The 23,453-nt window shown below is 38.7% G+C and overlaps 1 protein-coding gene across 4 annotated transcripts in view; it reads left to right on the top strand.

Annotated features, from left to right (window-relative positions):
* Positions 1-1,882: 1,882 nt before the first annotated feature.
* Positions 1,883-23,453, top strand: part of axin1 (axin 1) — a 44,667-nt gene continuing 23,096 nt past the window's right edge. For 2 of the 4 annotated variants that reach the window (XM_067382469.1, XM_067382465.1), the window contains exons 1-3: positions 1,883-2,044; positions 3,920-4,891; positions 20,487-20,627. In XM_067382469.1, coding sequence (XP_067238570.1) covers positions 4,014-4,891; positions 20,487-20,627 — 1,019 coding nt within the window. In that variant the 5' untranslated portion in view covers positions 1,883-2,044; positions 3,920-4,013. Of the gene's footprint in view, positions 2,045-2,090; positions 3,089-3,919; positions 4,892-20,486; positions 20,628-23,453 lie in introns of those variants that run through there. The other 2 variants (XM_067382467.1, XM_067382466.1) reach the window with 2 other exon arrangements.

Raw genomic sequence — 23,453 nt, 5'->3', positions numbered from 1 at the left:
ATACCGGAACGTTCATATCTGTGTTCGTGCTGCCAGAGCCAGAGAGAGCCGTTTTGAATCACACATTAGTTATTTCTGTGTTACAAATATTCACATTATCACAGAAGTAGCCTATACTGAGAGTTTTAAGTTAGTATTTAAACACCGATATCTACGATAGTGATCAAAATAGGGCAAATTACCTTTCGAAACGAACTTTGCACGTCAAATAACGGTTGTATCAATAATTACATCTAATTCCACTAGGTGGCGACAACTGACTGTTAAAAAATTTATTTGTCATTGAATCGTTCATTCAAAAGATTTGTTCAAAAACACTGATTCATCCAGTAATGAAACAAGTATTTATTAATGAGTCATTGAATTCATTCAAAACCAAAAGTGTTAAAGGATTAGTTCACTTTCAAATTAAAATTTCCTGATAATTTACTCACCCCCATGTCATCCAAGATGTTCATGTCTTTCTTTCTTTAGTCAAAAAGAAATTAAGGTTTTTGATGAAAACATTCCAGGATTTTTCTCCATATAGTGGACTTCAGTGGAGCCCAAACGGTTGAAGGTCAAAATTACTCAATTACAAAATTTTATTGCAGCTTCAAATCCCAGACAAGGAATAAGGGTCTTATTTAGAGAAACCATCGCTCATTTTCTTGTAAAAATGTATATGTTTTAACCATAAATGCTCATCTTGAACTAGCTCTCTTCTTCTTCTCTATTTGAATTCCAGCAGTGTAGACACTGCTAAGTGTATTACTGCCCTCCACAGGTCAAAGTTTGAACTAATTGTTATATACTTGCACAAGCATATTGTATATGATAATTTAGTTCAAACTTTGACCTGTGGAGGGCAGTAATACACTTAACAGCGTCTACACTGCTGGAATTCAAATAGAGAAGAAGAAGAGAGCTAGTTCAAGACGAGCATTTATGGTTAAAACGTATACAAATCTATTTTTTTTTTAGAAAATGAGTGATGGTTTCTCTAGATAAGACCCTTATTTCTCGTCTGGGATCACTGTAAACTAATTTTGACCTTCAATTGTTTGGAGGCCATTGAAGTCCACTATATGGAGAAAAATCCTGGAATGTTTTCATCAAAAACCTTAATTTCTTTTCGACTGAAGAAAGAAAGACATGAACATCTTGGATGACATGGAGGTGAGTAAATTATCAGGAAATTTTCATTTGAAAGTGAACTAATCCTTTAATTATCTTGCTGCCATCAGATTTCATCAAAAATATCTTAATTTGTGTTCTGAAGATGAACGAAGGTCTTACGGGTGTAGAACGACATGAGAGTGAGTAATTAATGACAGATTTGTTTTTTATTTTTGGGTGAACTAACCCTTTAAAGTACATGTATTGTATTGATGTAAAGGAATTTTCCATATTCATCACAGGTGTTTTATTTGTTTTTTGAACAATTGAATTAAAAAAAAACTTTCCCGTTTTACCAGAAAATATTTGTTTTAACGTTATTTGGTCTGCTTGTTTAGTTTAAATCAGCACTGATGATTGTAAGTGAAAATACACTAGTAGTACTGGTCAAACGTGTGACACGGCTGGTCATGTGATGTCAACATGGCGGCGTCCATGAGGGGGCGGACCTGCTCATTGTAGAACAAACAGCGTTTTCTAGAAGACTGCTATCATGAGTATGTCGTTTTAATCATATTCCTCAAAGCACTGTTTACCTCCACTAGCAAACATCACTGAGAGCACCTTTACAGTGCAGTGAATGCGCTCTTCTTCACACTCCAGGGTTTCCTCGCCTTGGCTTTTTTTTTTTTTTCTTCTCCAGGCGGCAGTGTGATTTCTGGCCGTGCGCGGCGCTCACATCTCCTGCTCCTCTCTCACTCACTCACTCGCTCCCTCACTCGCACACGGGCACAGGAGTGTGAGAGACAGCCATGGAGAGGTGGAGAAGCGACTGTTTTCTTTGTTATTTTTAAACTCCGAGATCCGCATCGATGACACGATTCATATCTCGCCGCATACAACGCTATTCCCGATGCGCTCGAAAACGGAAAGTAGGTTCTCACAGGTACAGTACGGAGCACTTTTTTCCTCCTCCTGGCTTGGGTGTAATGGGGGTTTGCGGTAGCGGAGAGAGGGAGAGAGAGAGATGAAATGCACCGTCGCTTTTCGCTGCTCGTGCTCGAATCCTCTGCTAGGTCGAGCGCGCGCTTACAAAGCTCTCGCGCTCGGTTCATCGGCGCGTGTTGGAGTGCGAAAATCAGTGTTGCAAAGTTGCACACTAGTCCCTGGGCTGCGGAAGGGCCTGGCTGTGTGTGTGTATGTGTGTGTATGGAGTTTGTTTCTTACTTTCCCCTCCCCCATCCGCTCCTGCTCCTGCTGCTGCTGAGGCCGAGACATGAATGCGATGAATGTGGGGCTCACTTCAAAGCAGATCGCGAGGGCAGCGAAAGGGGTGTTGTAATGTCGTCAGCGAAGGAAAAACGCAGCGCGAGCGAACGCGATCCCTTTTTAGATGGCCGTTTTTTTCCCCCCCGTGCATAAGTGGGATGATCGGATATATTGGCGTTTGTAAGATGGCTGTGACAACGTGTTCTCACACTAGTTGAGTCAGAACCGTGGAGTGGATCAGCACAACAAGCCCACTAGAAATGTCGGCTCGTGCACTCAAAGATGGTGAAAGTGTTTTTCACCGTCTATGCTCACTTGTTCGGGAAGGTCTCGCGCCGCACGTACTTCCTCTCCTCGCGCGTTACGTTCTTTGATGCGGTTGACGTTCTAACGTTTCTAAGTTATCACAGCTTGTTTTGTTTTGAACCTAGCTCCTTTACTCGTAGTGTTTAGCTGGGCTTTGTTTTTGAATAACGGCGTTTGTGTGCGTTAAAATGTTTATGAATTCGCGTCTTGTGCCTGGATTAGCCTGCTAGCTCATCGCCATTGAAGTTCGCGCTGTTAAACTTACTGACTAGGAAAGCTCGAGGTTTCTTTCCTCCTTCGCTCGCTTTATCAAGAACATCAGACGGATTGTAGTTGGCAGGCAGTCACAGGTTTTAAGGTCGGAGCTTGAAAGTGTTGGATTTATGGTCGGTCGGTGTCATAAAGCGTGTCACAGGTGAGTTCAGGAGTGTTTGTGCCATGATGGCTGCCCTTTTGCACTATCTTTGCTTTAAGATAGATGCCTGAGCGAGGCCACTGTAAGTTTGATGGGGGTTGAAGAGCACTGCGGTGTTTAATTAAACTTAGATGGTACAAAAGGTGTACTGCTCGAGCCATCATTCCAGTGTAATATCTCTAGCATTGGAAATGTTCAGGTATTGTACGGTAACACTTTTTTACAGTGTCTTTGTTGCACGTTACGTGCACTACTCTTGTAATAACAGTACAGGTATGCACTATAACATACGTACATACACTTTAATTAATGTTACCAGACTATTTATACTCTGAGGACACCTTAAAAATGAAGTGTAACCTCTTTTAATGCTTTATGCAATGCACTGAAGTTTGCTTTTGCTCAATTATGATACAAAAATGATAATTTTACCTCATATATCTGCAGCACAGCAGGTCATAGTGTTTACATTTTCACACAAAATCCAGTATACTGAGAACTTTTTTGTTTCCTTAATGTTATTCTCTTTTTATTACTGATATGTTTGATTGTTGTTTATTAGCAGCACTATTGTTTTGAATATTGTTTTTAAAATGATAATTTTACCTCATATATCTGCAGCACAGCAGGTCATAGTGTTTACATTTTCATACAAAATCCAGTATACTGAGAACTTTTTTGTTTCCTTAATGTTATTCTCTTTTTTTTGTATAGATATTTGTTTGATTGTTGTTTATTAGCAGCACTATGGTTTTACACTGTTTTACTTTGCTGCATGTTGAGCCTTATTGAATGTTTTTCCCATGCCTCTCTCTCTCTCTTCTCTTTTAGGAGGAATTCTTTCGCAGTGGCATTAATAGAAGTCTGGATATAAACTTTCTGCCTTGTGGGCTGTACTGGGACAGGGTGCAGGGACACTGTGAGCATGAGCATAAACGAGAAGGCGTGTTATCTGGCAGACCTGGGCGGCAGCTTCACTGAGGATGCCCCCAGACCCCCTGTCCCTGGGGAGGAGGGCGACCTGGTGTCCAGCGATGGACGGCAGTACAGCCACAGTTTTTACTCCTCCAAGTGCGAGAGCCTCAAGAACGAGGCCTCCATAGCCACACCCAGAAGACCCGACCTGGATCTGGGCTACGAGCCAGAGGGCAGCGCTTCCCCGACGCCACCCTACCTGAAGTGGGCCGAGTCATTGCACTCGCTTTTGGACGATCAAGATGGCATTCACTTGTTCAGGACTTTCCTCAAACAGGAGGACTGCGCCGACTTGCTGGACTTCTGGTTCGCTTGCAGCGGCTTCCGCAAGCAGGAGAACAACGAAGGCAACGAGAAGATGCTGAAGCTCGCGAAAGCCATTTACAAAAAGTACATCCTGGATAACAACGGAATCGTGTCGAGGCAGATCAAACCAGCCACCAAGAGTTTCATCAAAGACTGCGTGATGAAGCTTCACATCGATCCCGCCATGTTCGACCAGGCTCAAACCGAAATTCAGACTATGATGGAGGAAAACACCTACCCTTTGTTTTTGAAGTCCGACATATACTTGGAATACACTAGGACGGGTGGAGAGAGTCCCAAACTGTTCAGTGACCAGAGCTCGGTGTCAGGGAATGGCAAAGTCCTGCCCGGCTACTTGCCAACTGTGAAAGAAGACGAGGAATGGAGGTGCGACCAGGAACAGGAGCAGAACGCCGAAAGTGACCCCACTCCCAGCAACAGGCTGACCCAGAAGCTGCTCCTGGAAACCGTGCCTCAGCGGGTGGCCAGCAGTAAAAGATATCAGGACAACCGTGAGTACAGGTAAATCCCTGCAGCTTTGAAAATCCTGTCTCCCTTCTTCCATCCCCCTTCCCCCCCCTTGCGGTGCAATCGCAGTCAGAAGAAAAAGATAAAAAGGGAATCTGAGTTAAGCACAGCCTTCCACAGGAGATGAGAGGAATGCAGTATAGGCAGAAAGCTCTAAGTAGCTGCGACTGAGGTAGCAAGACAGATACTGGGTCGCAGCGTTGTCTTTGCCTACTGCGAGTTGGTGCAAGTGGGTGCTCTTTGTGTTCTCCATGCAGGTGTCTCTTGAATGGCAGGCTTTGCAGCAGAATAAAGGTTTCTTCAGGAGAACCACAACATGGTTTCTCTTTAGAATGTGCACAAAGGAAGAAACTGCATTGCGAGAAAGAGAGAAAGAATGCACACACTCCTAAAAGTTTTGAGGTATAGATTTAACAGATGCTTTTTGGGGCGATTTATGTATCTGATCTAATGCGCTTTGAAGTCCATAGCTGTGTATGGATTTGTTGTGTTTCTGAACGTTTAGATCTCTATCTCTCATACCACCCATAGTTTGCGCGGCGAGCGAGCGTATTGGAATGTATGCTTCAGGTATTGTGTTTTGTAATGAATTTTTTGTGCTCAGACATTCCCGAGGCATTCCTCACCACCAGTTGTGATGGCCCATTGTGCTTTTTATCTTTCTCCTTCATATCGTGCGTCGCACCAACATCGTTTAATCTGGAGGACGTGGTGTTTTTTTTTTTTTGTTTTTTGTTTTTTAAGCCGTGCTGTGAAATTTACAGCAAATCACTTGATGCATCAGAGCCTCGAGTCCCTCCATATGAGCAAAATGGGATTTAGAGATGTGACTGCTAAATACTTTAATCCTTGTCCTGCTGGAATAGAAAGCGGTGCATGTGGGCCTTTGAACAGCCTCTGCGGAAGATTACAAAGCTTTCCGCCCTAGATTTAAAAGCAAATATCGACAGGTGCTTTTACAATGAGATATCAAAGCAACAAGGCACTCCAGGTTTTGGGTGTTTTTAGGCTTTTACCATGGTAAAACTACTTTTTACAGTTTTTTTTTAAACGTTTATGTGGGCTGTTATAATCAAGCTACAGCAGGTTTTTGTGCTGTCAAGCTACAAGCTTTATCTGTCCAGCTATACATGATGTATTACATAATTGACTATTTGATGGATTATATGCGTGTTGCCACATGACCTCTGTGTTTTAGAGCATGTACACACTGCCAAATTGTCAATTGTAGTCCGATTTGAATACGTGCTGGACAAAGCTGAGCTAAAATAGCCTTATCCAGCTCTGATAGTCTGACTTAAAGTGATAGTTTACTCAAAGAAAAAAAGAAAAGAGAAAAACAAATCTGTCATTTGCTCACCCTCATATCATTCCAAACCTGTATGAATTTCTTCTCAGGTTTTTTTGTCCGTACAATGGAAGCCAGTGGTAATTAAAGATGTTTGTTTACCAGCATTCTTCAGAATATCATCTTCTTTTTTTTGCTCCGCCAAAGGAAATGACAGAATTTTTATTTTTGGGGGAACTATTCCTTAAGAAAACTAGATTAGTGCAATTTCAACCAGACTGCAGTGCTTACATAACATTTTGAAAAGACAAATTATTATTTTAGTCCAACTGTTGGCCCCATGATTTTTTCAGTTGTTCATGATTTACTGGATGAGGAATAAGAATTTTTACATATTTTTGTTACACTGTAAAAAATAATAGCTGGTTTAACTTAGTTACCTAGTTGCCTTAAAATTGAGTTCATTGAAATAAAAAAAAAAATTAAGTTAATACATTGGAGATGATTGGTTTAATCAACAGGAACTCAAAATATTGTTATCTGAACGATATGACCTAAAATCAAAATCTCGATTAATTGAACATTTTACCTCGATTACTATTAATGAACTATTATTTATTTATTTTTGCCCTCATAGTTCACTGACAAGGTTTGTACTGACTAATAAAGGTGGGATATTTTTTCCTAATGAAAGAGTGCTCACTTTCAGCAGTTCTATGCAGTATCTATCTATGGGTCGTAACATTTCTTACAGATTTCTGCTCATTTTAAATAAGATAAAGATAAATTAGCACAGTACTAGGACATTTATTTAAATGCATTAATGCGAGAGCGATTGCATGTGTGAATTTTTCATACCGTCTCTCTATTAATTGTAAAGCTGTGGGTTGTAAGTAGTTACTTCAAATGTAGAAAAATATATGATATAACTTCTGATATAATTTCTGCACTTCTCTCTGTGCGCATGATCTTCATGTGATGTGCAGTTACTGTCAGTATGAGTGTTCGTTTGCCATGATGCATCACAGTAGCTCAATATAAAGGCCCCGGTATACTTCAAACAAAGTTCTTTTTCGTTCTTCGCTTGGGGGGTAAAACAAAGTTCGAAATGCATGACCAGCGATATACTGTAAATGAACATCTGACGCCGCCCACACTGCTGAGAGTGACGGTTATATGAATATGTAAATATGTGCCGTGCACTTTCTTCTCAGTAACAAAATAAACACAACAAAAATGAGAAAACAGCAAGCATTTATTATAGAAAGCATAAGAAAAACGTCTGATCATAACAGCATGAGAATGTTAGCACGAGCTCTGCAAAGTAGCACTGCAGTCACGTCACGTCATACAGCACTTTATTCAATAGATTAGAAATCTATTGATAGCTTAAAATCAAGAAGCTTTACAGAATCAAACATGAAAAACAGTGTAGGTGCTTCATTTTTTTTTACAAGCACAACTTCATTTTGTACTATAAAGCGGCTATCCAGTGTGTTCATGTGATACACATCTGATGGTCTAAAATCACTTGAATGTCCAAACTGGCAAGCTTTAAAACGCATACAATTGACAAAGTTTAGTGAAGAAGCAAGTGAAAGTGATCTCACTTAGGGAATCGCCGCTCGCACGCTGTGTGCGTTGACTCTGTATTTGAGTTAAGCCGCGCACACACTTAACGATTGTAAGGCCGATTATGAATGTAAATTGATACTTATGACTGATCGCGCTCAAACGTGTCCAGTCAGCCAGTTGCATTCAGTCTGCGATTGCAGTCGGTGTTCAAATTCCATGTGTAAGTATTTAAATCTGCTTCAGTCGCAGGAAACAATCGCTTGTATGTTGAGCACAGTCTTAGAATGTTTTAGCTAGTCGTTAAATGTGTCCCTGGCTTTAGGCTCCATGTTGCTTCCATGCTGCTGACTGGAGGGTGCTGAGTCAACGTGACTACAAACAAGGTAGTATGTTTTTAAGGGGAAAGTATTTACAGGATTAAAACAGAATAACCGACGTGGGAAAATTACGTCCGTTAGAGGTTCTGAATTTCGGTTTCGATTACTCTTCGATTAATCGTCCAGCCCTGCCACATTAATTATTGAAGGTTGAAAAAAATGTTGTGATTAGTGTTGTCAAAAGTACCGGTACGTGGGTACCAAGTTGGTACTGAAATTTTGAAAATGTGAAAATAGTTCCAATGGATTTTCCCGTGGTACCGAGAACCGTAAAATTTTAATGGTATTGGTACCGACTAGTGGAATTTTGGTACCGTGACAACACTAGTTGATAACAAATCATGAAAATATTTTTTTACAGTGTATTCTGTTTCTGCCTGATAAACATATTTTGCAGCTTGGCATAACTAGAATAATGTTTATCCAATTATAAAAATGCACATGGATGACTTTTCCAAGAAATCACACTTTTAAAGTGAGGCTACCTCATATAGGTTTTTCAAGACAATGAGAACTCTGGTTCATTAAAGAAACAAAAACTTTAATGAATGGAGTTGAATGGTAACACTTTATTTTAGTGTTGTCAAAAGTACCGACTTCGGTACCTATCGGTACTGAAATTTTAAAAACGTGACGCTTTGAGCGCTGTTGAGCGGATTCATAAACATCTCTGATTGGCTATTGTGTTGACGCACTCATCGGATATGCCTGTGATTGGCAACAATGATCAACGCGTGGGAGCATTTGAAAGCACACGGAAGTGTTTGAATTTGAAAGCGTTTTGAAAGTGGGAGCGCGAGCGATTGAAAGCAGGCGTCTAACAGTGGACCGATCCGCGATAGACGCCTGCTTTCAAACGCTCCCGTGTGTATCTGTGTAAGCGCTTAGCGAAGAGTTTAATTGATGACTATTTACAACGTTTTTACAGCGTTGATCATTGAAGCCTATCACAGACATATCCGATGAGCCGTGAAAACAACGGCCAATCAGAGATGTTTACGCATCCGCACAACAGCGCTCAAAGCGTCACGTTTTTAAAATTTCAGTACAAACTAGGTACCGAAGTCGGTACTTTTGACAACACTACTTTATTTTATGGTCTTTTAACTAGTTGCATATTAGCATGCCTATTACTAGAATATTGGCTGTTTATTAATACTTATAAAGCTCATATTAATGCCTTATTCTGCATGACCTTATTCTTAATCCTACCCAATACCTAAACTACCTTACTAACTATTAATAAGCAGTAAATTAGGAGTTTATTGAGGGAAAAGTTGTAGTTAATGGTGAATGTGTGTTCCCTATACTAAAGTTTGGAAGTTTGCTGAGGACCCTAGTGGGCCCTGGGCCCCTGGTTGAGAGCCACTGATTTAATTGCGTTTACTGTAATGCACAGCTTTGAGCAGCTTATTGCTTTCATAAAACCAAGACTATAAGATACATTAGCAAAATAATGCAGACACCAACTCACCAATAGATGAGATTAATCTTAACAATCAGAATAAATAGTTTACCAAGTTGTATCAAAACTACAAATGGTCAACAGTATAACTGTGACGTTTTAACAACATCTTTGTATGCATCTCTTCCGATCAGAAACTGAGCCTGAACTATCTTTATTATTTGATGTGAATTTTTGATTTTATACATGTTTTTCCCCCTTCTCTGAGCTAAAGCTTAAATTCTAAGCAGGCAGGGAGGAGCAGGAGGAGGATTTACACAGCCTGATTTAGCCTCTGTAAAATGCTCAAACATACATTGTGCTCCGCTGCTCTGATGTACTCAACTGCACTGTGTTCACTGCTGGCACTCCTCCCGCAAAGAGATTGAAAATTGCGGAAATCTACCCCTAGAAGTTGACCCAGTTTTCTCTCAACTGTCTGAGACAAACCTTGACATCTGTTGATGGTGCAGTAACCCTGTTCTGTCCAAAACCTCAGAGCTTTAGATGTTCAGGTGAGGTATAAAGATGAGAAACATCCCCAGGAGTGTTCTGAAAGGAAATGCGCCTCTCTTTGAGATTGTTTTGCAGCATATTCTTCCTTTCCTCCTTTTGACTCGCATCTTCTCCAGACAGTTTTATGTTTAGCATTCGAGGGGCTTTGTGTAGCATTTTAATTTTTGGATGTCGTTAAAGGGTACTTTTTTTTTTTTATAAATAAAAGCTTTAACATGACAAAACGAAGGACCCAGTGACAGATTGATATTGTTAAACCGCAGAAACTCCCTCCACATTCCACCCAGCTCAACGTATGTTCCATTGCCTCTGGACCTGATGTGTTTTTAATTAGCGGGAGCAATGCATTTGTGAGGCTGTGTTCAAATGATTTTTTCATTAGGCCTACATGAAGTATTTGGCTGGAAGTACAGTAAGACATCACGTTTATTTTTTAAATAGCCTTTTAGGTAAATGCTTTAGGGTTTCATGCATGTAAATTTTTCAAGAGTCATATGTCTTTTATTTGCTGGCAAAAACTAGGAAGTGAGGGAATTCAGAAGTTTCTTTGGTAATTAGTTTGGTAATAAGGCCACAGTGATTGTCTGTAATGTGCATCGTTAAGTCTGGAAATAATTCCTCGGCTATACCAAGATCAGTGGTCAAAATATAAATCTAATGCTAGACATTTTTAAGAGGAATTTGGTCCAGCAGGAATCGGTATGAAAATAGATTTTTTTTTCGCTTATGTTTCTGATCCCTTACACTGACGTAGAAGTACACAATTTACTTATATTGAACAAGCAATAAATCCTTAAAACAAGTTACTGCTTCACATCAACAGCTTTATTAAGGTTTCATTACATTTCATAGCTGAACTTCAGTAAAATATAGTGATTTAACAGCATATTAACCATATTTCATCAATGAACTTTATCCATTTATACGCGTTTTCGGAGTTAAAGTACTTGTAGTAATTAGCAACAGTATCAGACAATAACCAGTGACTGCATATCATTAGATCTCTTTAAAGAACTCATTTAAAACTATATGCTGTAAAATAGGGCTGCACGATATGTCGCGATTTATCTGCAATTTTATCGCACGTGATTTGGCAAATCGGTTCAGAGTTTTTGTTTTTGTCTGTGATCCCGCCCACTGCCAATTTACCCAATAGTATTTCGACACCCCGGGTTACCAGTCGGTGGAAAAGACAGCGCATTGCAGCTGTGGAAGCCAGTAAATGAACTGGGTCAGAGATCACCGATTCTACCCAACTTAAAAAGTCTCAGTAGTAAAAACATTGCAAATGTATGCATTAGCTAATCAACTTGCAGTTTAAGGCTCGTCTCTTTCTATTGTCAATTGTGTTCATTCATTTTGCATCTCCTCAATCTGGCAACCTGCTTTAGCGTTGCATCTGAGGTGGTGGGAGTGAGGACTGCAGTACCTGTTTCAACTGCTAGCTGTCAATGTTACATATTGCACCTTTTAAAGGATTAGTTCACTTTCTAATAAAATTTTCCTGATAATTTACTCACCCTCATGTCATCAAAGATGTCCATGTCTTTCTTTCTTCAGTCGAAAAGAAATTAAGGTTTTTGATGAAAACTTTGCAGGATTATTCTCCTTATAGTGGACTTCAGTAGCCTCCAGACAGTTGAAGGTCAAAATTACAGTTTCAGTGCAGCTTCAAAGGGCTTTAAACGATACCAGACGAGGAATAAGGGTCTTATCTAGCGAAACAATCAGTCATTTTTTAAATAAATGTAAATGTATATGCTTTATATAAACAAATGATCACCTTCCAAGTGCTTCCACCAAAACCGCACTTTCGTATTCTTTAAGAAGTAGTAAATTATTAGGAAAATTTTATTTGAAAGTGAACTAATCCTTTAAGTAATGTTAAGTTATGATAACTTGATTTCTTTAGTAATGACAACTTTAGGGTTTACAGTGCAGTAGGGCTGGAAACGATTATTCGAATATTCGTTTGGTAGCTTGGTATTCGTTTTTTTAAATTTGGGATTCGAATATTTTTATTTTGTTTTTGCCGACCTGGGATCCCCTCACGAAACGGTTCTCATTCGTGCTTGAATATGTTGTTCTACCCTCCCAACCTTGTTATATTTAATACATATATTTGCTAGTTAGCCTACTGTGTGTTCCCTGCAACAAAATGTATTAGCTTTTTTCCACCTTATTATAAATCTAAATGAATCTACTGCGAAATATAGGAGTTTTTTAAAACTCAAACGTGAGATATTTTGTATGGCATGTTCTTTATTTATTACCATTCATTTATTTTTCTTTTATTTAAATAGCCTACCCTTTACTGTGTCAGTAATTACTGTGCTGCTCATTTCTGATTTGGGAGCGATTTGTTTGTCAAAAAATTGTTAGGCTACCTTTTTAAAAGTATTGCTCTTAACAGACCTGTGTTTTGTATCAATAGTGCAGTGTCCGTTCTCGCAGCATAAGTCCTGCCCACGTGACGTGCACCGCTTCCGACTCGTGCTGTTCTGTAGATTATTAAAAGGTTATTAATTCTGAACGTGTTCTCGGCATAATCAAAATGCAAACGGACACACAGAGATTCCTGCTGTAATGCATTGTGTACGGAACAATATGGATACGTTAGCTCACTTAGCTTGAGTTATTGATACCAGACAGACTCCACGGAGGCGATTTGACTTTTCACAACTGCCGCTTTATTCCCCATGAAACTCATGTAACTGCCCGTCTCAAATGTTATGCCATCCACAGCATTACTTAATAAAGAAAATAACTTTAAATGAGCAAAAGAAAAACAGAAATAAGCCGCATACATGCGGTGCTCAAGTCCAACTGGACAGCTCTTAAAGGGGCCACAACATATTTCTACTCGTTATACATGCCTTTATTAGAGAGAAGAATATCTTCAGCCCCCTCCCGTCGAAGCTTCGAATATTCTGTGCTGATTACTACAGAGCTTTCGAAGCTCAAAAAATGGTATTCAGACTAGCCCTACGGTGTAGTATATTGGCCAGGATAGTAGTATCAGTGAATCCCGAATAATAATTCTAATTGTAATTATCTTATATTTAGGATTAATATTGTCATCATAAGCAAGGTGTTAGTTCTTGTTAATTGTTGTTAACTGTTTCGTTGCATCTGATTTCACTCTGTCTACATTTAATGTCAATATGGAATGTCAAGATGTCTCCATGTGTTGTTTTTTCTTGTTTGTTTTTATTGCCAAGAGAGAAATTGGAATTTTTATATGTCCAGGATAATGCCTGTCTCAAAGAAGACAGTTATTCACTAGACAGTCAGTGATTTCTCTTTGATTTTGTGTGATACTTTGCTCTCTAAGAGGTAAAGTGTAATCTGAATCTCAGCCTCTCTCTTTTACCTGTGTTCTTGAGTGCAAAGCTGCCTTTGAGGGTTTAATCTGTAGGAGTCTGGAGTCTGTGTGATCACATGTAAAATGGGATGACAAAGAGCTAATAATTATTCTGAATGTGGGGAGGTGCACAAATCTTGGGCACAGCAATGTAACCTGTACCAAGGTAATGGCTCCTTTCAAATGCGCATCGTGCTTTTGTCCCAGTGGAGTTGCTTTGGATGCAAGGATTTTTAAGTGGTAATGGGCTGCAAGGGGAGCCAGTTAAATCCTAATGTGCCTATGCTTTTTTTATTTTTTTACTCTAGAGAGAGAGCTTGCTTTTTTTTTTCTTCTTCTTCTTCTTTTTTATAGGAGATGTCACAGTAATTAATGTGTTAGCTCAGTTGGATGTTGGCATGTGTATGTTATTGAGGGGAAGAGAAGCAGATCGATTCGTTTTGAATCGCAGTAATGATACAGAGATTCCAAATGCCCCCTGCCTGTTTTAGAGCCTTTGTTTTGTGGAGAATCAAATGGAATGGGGAATGCTGGGCATGTGGAGAGAGCTGCTGAAGGCTCGGGATCGTCTCTGAAGGCTTCTGGGTATCTCTTATACGGTGAATATTGACATTGCTGCTGCTTGAATCATTAGAAGACCGTGGATGGGTTGAGAGTGAGGGATAATCACTGGAGACTGCAGAGAGCCTGGGTCTCTCTATCTCTGTCTCTCTCTCTCTCTCTCTCTCTTCTCCCCCTCCCCTCTCGTATACTCTATTTTTCCCGTTATATCTGCCTCTGTCTGTTTCTTTCTGTCCCTCTGCTTAGGCTGGTCATAAAGAGATGTTTCTGTCTCGTTTTGTGAGGTTCAAGCAGTGCCTAGCTGTTCCCTAGTGCCACACAATAAACAAGCCTTGTATCACTCTTATAAACACAGTGAGAATACCATATTCTGAAATAATACTGTCTGGTAGAATTCAAAACACTTCCTGATCCTTTTGTGGTTGCTTCAAATTGACATGCATGTGGTATAATTAGTGGATAATTAGTGAAGCATTTTGATTTCTATCATACCTGTTCTTCCAAGAAGGAATCCATATTGCCAGTTTGACTACCTTTTTTACATTGCTCTTATTTTCGTCATCTCTGTGTCATACACACATTGGCCATCCTGGATTATGTTGCATGCCTCGGTTGGCATGATGTATGTTAGCTGGGTAAATTCAGTCTGAGGGAAGCGGAGAAGGCTGTCATTAATATTAAAATTATGTAAGGGAAGTAGAATTTCTTTGACATTCTCGGTACCATAGCAAAAAGTAATGTGATTTTTGAACACACCCATTTATTTTACAATTAAATATGAATATTGATATAAATAAATTAAATGAAAACAATGGCATATAGTCTTAAGGTTTTTCTCAATTGAGTAAACCGTCAGGGTAACATTAGTTACAATTAACTATTAATGAACTGCACTTCTACAGCATTTATTAATCATTGTTAATCTTAATTTCAACATTTACTAATACATTATTAAAATCTTGTTAACATTAGTTAATGCACTGTGAACTAACATGAACAAACAATGAACAACTGTATTTTCATTAACTAACGTTAACAAAGATGAGTAAATACAGTAACAAATGTATTGCTCATGGTTAGTTCATGTTCGTTAATACTTTAACTAATGTTTAACTAATGAACCTTATTGTAAAATGTTACCACAGTCAGTAATAAAAAGAACCATAAAATTATATTAATTTAAAATAATATTAACTGATAGAAATAGGGACCTGTGTAATAGTTATTTTCCAACAAAATCTATTTTCTTATTTTTCAACATTTTCCAACATTCTAATTTAATTAGTTTTAATATTCAATATTTTTAATAATCAAAAACCATGCTTAATCAATTGAATTAATAAAACCTTTTTATGTAATTTATTACGAAATGTTGTTTTAGAATTGTATTATCATTATTGTTTTTATTACTTAAAGTAGTAAATTCTTCGAGTTAAACCATACTTTTATTTTGGTGGGTTGTAGTAAAGACCTCTGAGTTTCTATGCATATATATGATATGATGATATTTCAAAGTAAGTCTGGAAGTGAAGATCATGAGAGATGGCAGATGCTGAAAACGCCTCAAGCTTTACGCGTGCTTGATTATGTGTAGCTAGTTGACGAAACTTCACTGCTCATTCACTAAGAGACACGCAGAACAGGCAGACCTCATGTTTAAATAGCAGTCTTTTCTATTGCGGTTTAATATTCCCAGATGCTAGTCCATATTGCCATTTGTGTACAGTTTGCCATTTGTGCCATTTGTGTACAATTTGTTTTATTTATCCAAATTTTGTGATTGTGTTACACAGTATATTAAATTTCCATGGCTGGATTCCACAATTCTGTCCACATTTTCCACAATGCTGAAATAGTTAGGTCCTATGTAGCATTAGCTGTACCTGCATGACTGAAATAGCTGCCCGAGAGGCATTTCAAAGATGGCTGCTGAGTGAAATGACTTGCCTTAAAGGGACATTGAGATAAAATGAATTTATTAATAACAGTAACATGCAAAAAAAAAACAATTTTTAGGCCCTAAATGAAAAATTTTAAATATTCTACCCTTATTAAATGTGCCGTTGTTGTATAGTTTCATACTGAGCTGACTGACAGCTTTAGTGATTATAAAAAGAGCGCTCTTTACTTGCTTTCGGTGCAATTCAGTCACAATTTGAAGGTTTTGTTTTTCATGAGACTTTTGACTTTTCATACTTCAGTACTACAAAATGCCAAACTTTGACAGATTGATTTGATATATTACCCAGTACTGTGTAATAATGGTGTCGCTTGATCGAGATCGGACTGCGAGTAAACCTGCTCTGAGCTTGTACTGTGCTGTCTAATATTGGTCAGAGCTGATAAACTCTCTGCTCTGCACAGCTCAAACGAGAAGCGCAGTTTCGTTCTGCTTTTGTTTCGTTTGATGTTTTTCATATGCAACAGAAATGGCAGCTCTTATCAGTTGGACAATGTGGTGGTGGCAAATGTAGCTCAAGAGTCGTGTACTGCTTCTACGAAGCTGACCAGAGTGTTACAAATTGTGGCAAATCAAAAACAATAATTTGGGAATAGGGGTGGGTGGGTGATATGACCAAGATCTGATATCACGATACGAGTATTTTTATACAAGGACTATAGTATAACACAAGACGTGTCACTCAAAGTGCAATGTGCAATATGGCAGAATAAGTCCCGCCTTCTAAATAAGAGCCAATCGCTGACTGGTAAAGTCATCGCGTCACTGCGGCGGCTGTTACAAGCACCGGTTTCTATAGAAACAGTCAGACGCGTGCCTCCGAAATTTAGGTCTGCGCATTAGCTTGATCCAGCCTGAAAAATACTGTTTTTTTTTTGTTTTTTGTTTTTTGTGTCATGATTCAAGCGTTTAGATAACACAATTTATGAGACAGTTGTTGTCAGATTTCATTGGTGATTTCAAATATGAAATTTAATCGAAAGCTTGGCAAACAGCTTTGGAGAATTTGATGTTCCCCCATTCAAAGAGTTAGGAGTTGAACTTGCATGCCCGAGAGGCGTTTCAAAGATGGCTGCCAAGTGAAACGACTTGTTGCGTCGCTTCCGTTATGAGCACGACTGCCGTGCGGCTACACTGGAAATAACGAATTTGCACGCGCAAAAGACTCAATATGTGAACGGCCCCTAAGACTGACTGCACTGATCCATTATACAAGCCTTGTCTTTCTTTCACTAACTGTACCTTCACTTAAGACATATGGCTCTGTTGACTTACCCATGTGTCAAAGTGACCATGTATTTGCATGTGTATTTAAGTGTTCAAGCCCAGTTAGCACTCAGTCTTCAGACAGCGCTGAGAAACCGTCTCTCAGAGCTAGGGCTGGGTATCGTTCAAAAATTTTCGATACCGAGACGATACCGATACCTTGACTTCGATACCGATACCTAAACGATACCTTTTTCGAAACCAATTTTATAAAATCTGTTTAAACAAGATTACATAACCTCAAAAAAAAAATATTTGGTTTTATATTTTAATTTTGACTCAAAGACTCATCTCCTGAGCCACTGCGGGGAATAAAAAAAGCACAAATTAACTAAATTTACCCAACACAATAAATCAGTGCAAATAGTTTTAATAAAGTTTAGTTTTCAATGCAAAAATTCAGTATGTGAGGCTCTTTTTAAATCACTCAGCAATTGTTCTTCTTCAAAAAATTAATTATTATTAACAAGATCAAAGCGGAAGTGAGAGTGACGCAAGTTCGTTGAAATAAGAGTTCTGTGTCTTTATTAAAATCAACACATTAATGATTCATCTCTCATCCACCCGCAATTAATTTGAATGTTATTTTTTTATTACTTGGCCCGACCCGCAGATTATCCGCAGTATCAGGAGGACGCTGATACCCCTTTTTCAGCAGAATGTTCGCGTTCTGGAGCCAGAGGCAGAGCCTGTGCTCGTGCAGGTGAACGAGCCTGTCACGAACCGGTCGCGTGTTTCCATAGACTTGAGGGACGAACGCTGATGTAAAGCTGCTGTGTGTTGTACCTGTCCATAACTAGTCTAAAAAACATTGCGCGTTCCGCTGTTTCTGCAGGCAGTGCGACACTTTTGTTTTCTGTTAACAGTATCTGTAGTGAACCGGCTGCTCACATAAACAGCCGTTTCTCACCCGTCCATTCGGAGATAAACTGAAAACGAAACCGTTGATTCACTCGCCCTCTCGCACATATGGTCTCTCTCGCGCGTATAGTTTTATATATTTAGATATAAATAATAATGTAGCGCAACGTTACTTGCTCCTCAACGAGACAGCGAAAGCATTTCTCCGCCCCTCTACTCGGCTCCATTCTGAGGTACCGAAATTTGGTACCGAATGACAAGACACTTTTCGATACTCGGTAGTATCGAGGCAGTTCGATCGGTACCTAAAAAGTATCGAGTTCGGTACCCAGCCCTACTCAGAGCGCACGCATGTGCTGAAATTAGTTCTCTTTCGCTGCTAATTGCGCTTTAACGGTTTAAAATCACTTGTTGTTAAACTGCAATGCTTAAAAACGCATGCAAGTGATAAGCTTTTGTGATGGCGCAACACAGCAACCTCACGTGAGCATAACCGCGATTGAGACGATAGTCCAAAATCTTTACCGGTTGTCAAATTTTTACCAGTTTCTACTGGTGTATATTGCCCACCCCTATTTGGGAATTCTGTTCAGTAACTGATTATGATTTTAAAAAAAAGGTAATTCTGTGACAAAATACAGTTTTTGTTTTTTAAATTGTTTTTATGGAAAATATCAGTATAGAAAAGAGATTTTCCAAAGTATAGCCCCTTTTCAGTTTCTTAAAATATAAAATTAATAATTTTTAAAAATACGTGTTTTCTTGGTAAAAGTTTCAAGATCATACAGTGATTCTTGAACACAACTGAATGAATTCAAGGCGCACATTTTCATTCAAAAGTATTTCTCTTTACTTTAAGCGGGTCTCTTTTGAACTTCACTAAAAGATGAATGTTTACTCAATTGCCACTCAAACCAGCAACAAATAAAGGAGTAAACAATCATTTAATTCAGACTGTACTTTGTTGTTTGTGCCACATTAAACATTTACAGTGTCACACCAATTTGTCAGAGGTGAATATATGCAAGTTATAAAAGCGTTTTAGGTTTATTCTGATGGTATTGCGTGTTAACACTTTTGAGAAAACAAATGATGACTGTGCTATATACTAAATTTAATGCTGAAAAAAATCTACAGAGAGGTTTGAAAAATTTGAGTCTGGAAAAGAATGGAATTTTGAAATGGAAAATGTGTATGAACCTTGTAGCTAGGACAAATGGCGTTAACCAGGTTATATTTTATGAGCACCTAAGCAGTGTTGCACTTATTCATGCTGCAGTTTTCGCATGACAAGATGTCCTCAACTGTGTGGCATGTTGTTGTTGTTCTTTGTCGGCTTTAACTAATTGCAAGATAATTTGGTTTTCTGACAATTTCATAGTCTGTATGTTGCCTCCACCCAACTGAAACCTAATTTTGGAAATGTTTAAGGTTAATTAGATGATGAAACTCTTAATTAGTTTATTAGATATCATTAATAGAAGGCAAGTCCTTTTGTTAAAGGATTTTATCTTCAAGAATAAGGCCAGATCTGGTAGGGCACGGTGCTGTCTTTATGAAGATATTTTTGTATGTAATTATAATTGCATGATATAAGGATGAGCCAATCAGGTTTTTACAGCTGATACATTTTTGTATACTCTGATACCAATCCTTGTTTGTGTTTGTATGTTTGTAATTTTTAGGAGCTCCGCCATTACATGTTGTTCGTAAGCTCTCTGCTCATAGAGAGCAAATACTATAAAAATACTATAGCTGTTGTTTAGATTACTATTGGTTAAACAAGCACAAAACAATATTAATTTTAAAATCATTTGTTTTAATGGGCCTAAAAAGAACAAGTAAGCCTTCACAAAAGATTGATATTGGTGTACATGAGCTTATGAGGAAATAATTAAATTGAATATTCAAAATAACTCATTGGCTTAATATCTTTATGTGAGATTGATTTCTGTATTTATTTACAGTATTATTCATTGTTCATGATTGACAGGAACTTATTCATCATTGTCATTTTAATTATTCATTCATTTTATTTAATATCTAAATATCGCATGTTGCATTTATGATTACTTTCCCTGGCTTTTTTTGTTGATGTTGGTAGTATTAGTACCTCTGTTATTTGTTGCCCCTGGCAGGTGATGCTCAAGTCTGGTGTCTATTGCATTATTGAAATATGATCTTACTGGTCAAGTTGAGAGACCAACAGTCCAGTGATTATTCACTAATTTCAATCAGCTGAGAATCCATCATATGCTGTTATGTCTGATACTCAGAAATGAATGAATGTGATGCGTTGTTTCACTGAAATGACTAGTATTGTTTTCCTCATCACGTGTCTAACAGGAATCTCCACTGTCCCATTTCTCATCAACAGACACTCTTCATGGAGGGAGCCCATCAATCCGTACTACGTGAACACCGGCTACGCGCTGGCTCCCGCCACCAGTGCCAACGACAGCGAGCAGCAGAGCATGTCCAGTGATGCAGACACACTCTCCCTGACCGACAGCAGTGTGTACGTACACATCTATAGACACAAAAATACACACAGATCCATTCTCACCACCGCAAGCTGGCGGAACATTCCATCCGAGAGCTTAGAGCGATTCAATTTCACCACACCGTCCCGAGTCAATTTAGCAGGATTTTCTTCCTCCAAGAAACTTGTAGCCAGTTCTGCAAAAGCACAGATATTTCGACAATCGAAAGGAAGATGCGCAGGCAAAGCTCAATATTACATGTCATTGGCAGCTGTTAGTGGAGGCTGGTCTCAGAGCAGTGTCTTGTGCATGCAGAATTAGTGCCATTTTCCCCCAGCTCTGCTCTGGGAACAGAAACAAATCTGCTCTCCTCTGAGGAGGACCATCTGCTCATTATCCACACCAATGAAAGCTTCTAAATGTCATTACTTATGCTAATTATAGAGCTTCAAATTGGGAGGTATGAGGCGCTGCAGGCTGTAATTTGAAGGCATTGACTTGTTTTCCTTCAAATTAACTTTCCCTGAAAACAAAGGAAATGGCCTTCACGTTGTTCTCCACACAAGCAGGTTACAGAAGGGAACAGGAAATGAAATATTGAAAACAAACAAGGCCTGAAAATAAGAGCTCATAAAAGAATAAACAGCGCTTTGGCCTTAGGTGTAATCAAATTTGTGTACTCATTGCATGGCTACCAAAATATTTTCGGCTTCATGCAATTAAATGGCTGACACGAGAGGGCATGGTCGGCTGGAGAAAATATTGTGATATGAAATGATTTTCCCTCCATTTACGCGGAAGTGGTAATACACGTAAAGCTTTTAAAAATGTGTACTTTTCAACTCCCTAATGCAGCCAATTCTCATTCCCTGTCAAGGAGCAGTCACATTAGTAAAATGTAGTGGCTGAAAAAGATTGTCAACAGTGTAGAGATGTACAAAGCACAGCTCACACAGATGTCACTTTCAAACCAAAAAGCATCATTAACCAACGCAAGTTTCGTCGTTACCAACATAGTTCAATGATTCAGCATTTCCCAAAACTTTAGTTCCAACAGACATTCGCAAAACAGCATCGCAAAGTTGTGTGGTTGGAACTACAGCTCTCGACCAGCATATATTCTCACACTTAAACAGATCATGTACTTCGTAAAATAAGCAAGCTAACATGCTGTGTATTCTGTATCTTTCAATCTATTTATACACTCCTGGGCAAAAAAGTGGTCTTGTAAATTGTCTTAATTTTAATTTCACAAATCACAAGTCATGAAATTTGCAGGAATTGCACAAATACTGTAGATAAAGTAACTTAGCATGGAATAGCCTTGTTTTCTTTAAACGTTTAAGCCACGTGGGTAAACTTGCAGGCAGCTTTTTACAGGAAGAAGAGTCAGTTTTGTTCCACTCAATGTTAATGGCTTCAAACAGTTCATGAATAGTTGAAAAATGTCTCCCAGTTTGAGTTTAATGTGAGACCAAATATTCACTTCAGGGTTCAAATCTGTACTCTGACCAGGCCAAAACATGAGCCTGATGGACTTCTTAGGCCGCTTCTTGGTTGTCTTTGCATTTTGAGCAGGGGCCTTTATCTTGATGAAAAATAACATCTGATTATTTCTCTTTAGATAACTTTTAATTTGTGAGAAGTAAGCCATTCTGCAATATTCTTCTGCACTCCAAAACATTAAAAGACTTTTCACAGTGAAGTAACTCACCAGTACCAGCAGCTAAAAAGGCTCCTCACATATTGACACCTCTTCCGCCATTCTTCACTGTGGTAGAGATGCATTTATTATTATATTTCTCAGCAGATTTTCAAAGACACTGCTCTGGAGCATCACCATTCAACTTGTGCTTCATTGTGATGCATCACTTCACACACAATTTCCCATATTCTGCCAAAAGCTTAATTCTATCTTTGATGTTTTTCCTGGGACAGCAATGGCTTTTAAAGTAGTGCATTTGCTTAAATTGTGCTAATTTTCTGACCAGTAATTTGTGGTTAAGACTGTATCTTACTGTTTAGCCATTTTGGGCTTGGCCCATTTTCTTTACCCAGGAGTGTTTATACAAATTTCATTTTACATCTTTTAGATTGTCAAGAGAATTAAAGTGGCATTAAGAAGTGCACGTATGTGTGAGCTTTCTCTAGTATGGCGTGAAACCCAGGCGTGATGTGAGAGGGAACCCGTAATTTGAATAAAACAAATGGAAATAAAGCAACATAAAGGAGAACAAAAATAGCAAAGCAGTCATCATATGCTGAATTTATTCGGTTAAGTCTGACGGCAGCGCTTCCGGGTCCAAACGCTCTATCTCATACCACAAGAAAAACAACGAATGGTGCTAACATACACACACACGATGTGGTGTAATACTACAAAAAAGTATAATCATAACCTTTATCTCCATACCAAAATTCCAGATGCCTATTCGAGATTGATCTTTTATAAATCGTTAAAATATTTATGTCTGTGACGCTGTGAGCACAAAGACTGTTGTGTAGACTGTAAGTATTTAAAATGTTTGATGTTTAATATGAATTAACAGCGCTCATAAATGGCCGTTGATAGCATTCAAGTGAAACAAGTTGAGGCTTGGATCAGAAACTTAACAAGCGGATTCCTTCACGACCTGCTTGACGTCAACAACCATAGTAAACAACGATGTTCATACAGGGATGTGTGACAAAGTTGCTATGGTTTTGGGAAACAGTTGTGACTAGCTAGTTCTAGTCTCCAACGATACATTGTACTATGGTAGTTAAATAGTGAGTTACATAGTTTCTGGAAACGCACCCCAGGTCAGCGAATCCACGTGATCAACTTGAACCCTTTGCGAAATCTGTGTGGGAAAATCGTT

Source organism: Chanodichthys erythropterus, chromosome 3 (assembly GCF_024489055.1).
Source record: "Chanodichthys erythropterus isolate Z2021 chromosome 3, ASM2448905v1, whole genome shotgun sequence".
Lineage (NCBI taxonomy): Eukaryota > Metazoa > Chordata > Actinopteri > Cypriniformes > Xenocyprididae > Chanodichthys > Chanodichthys erythropterus.
The sequence above is the reverse complement of the archived record's forward strand: the minus strand, read 5'-3'. Positions and strand labels throughout refer to the sequence as shown.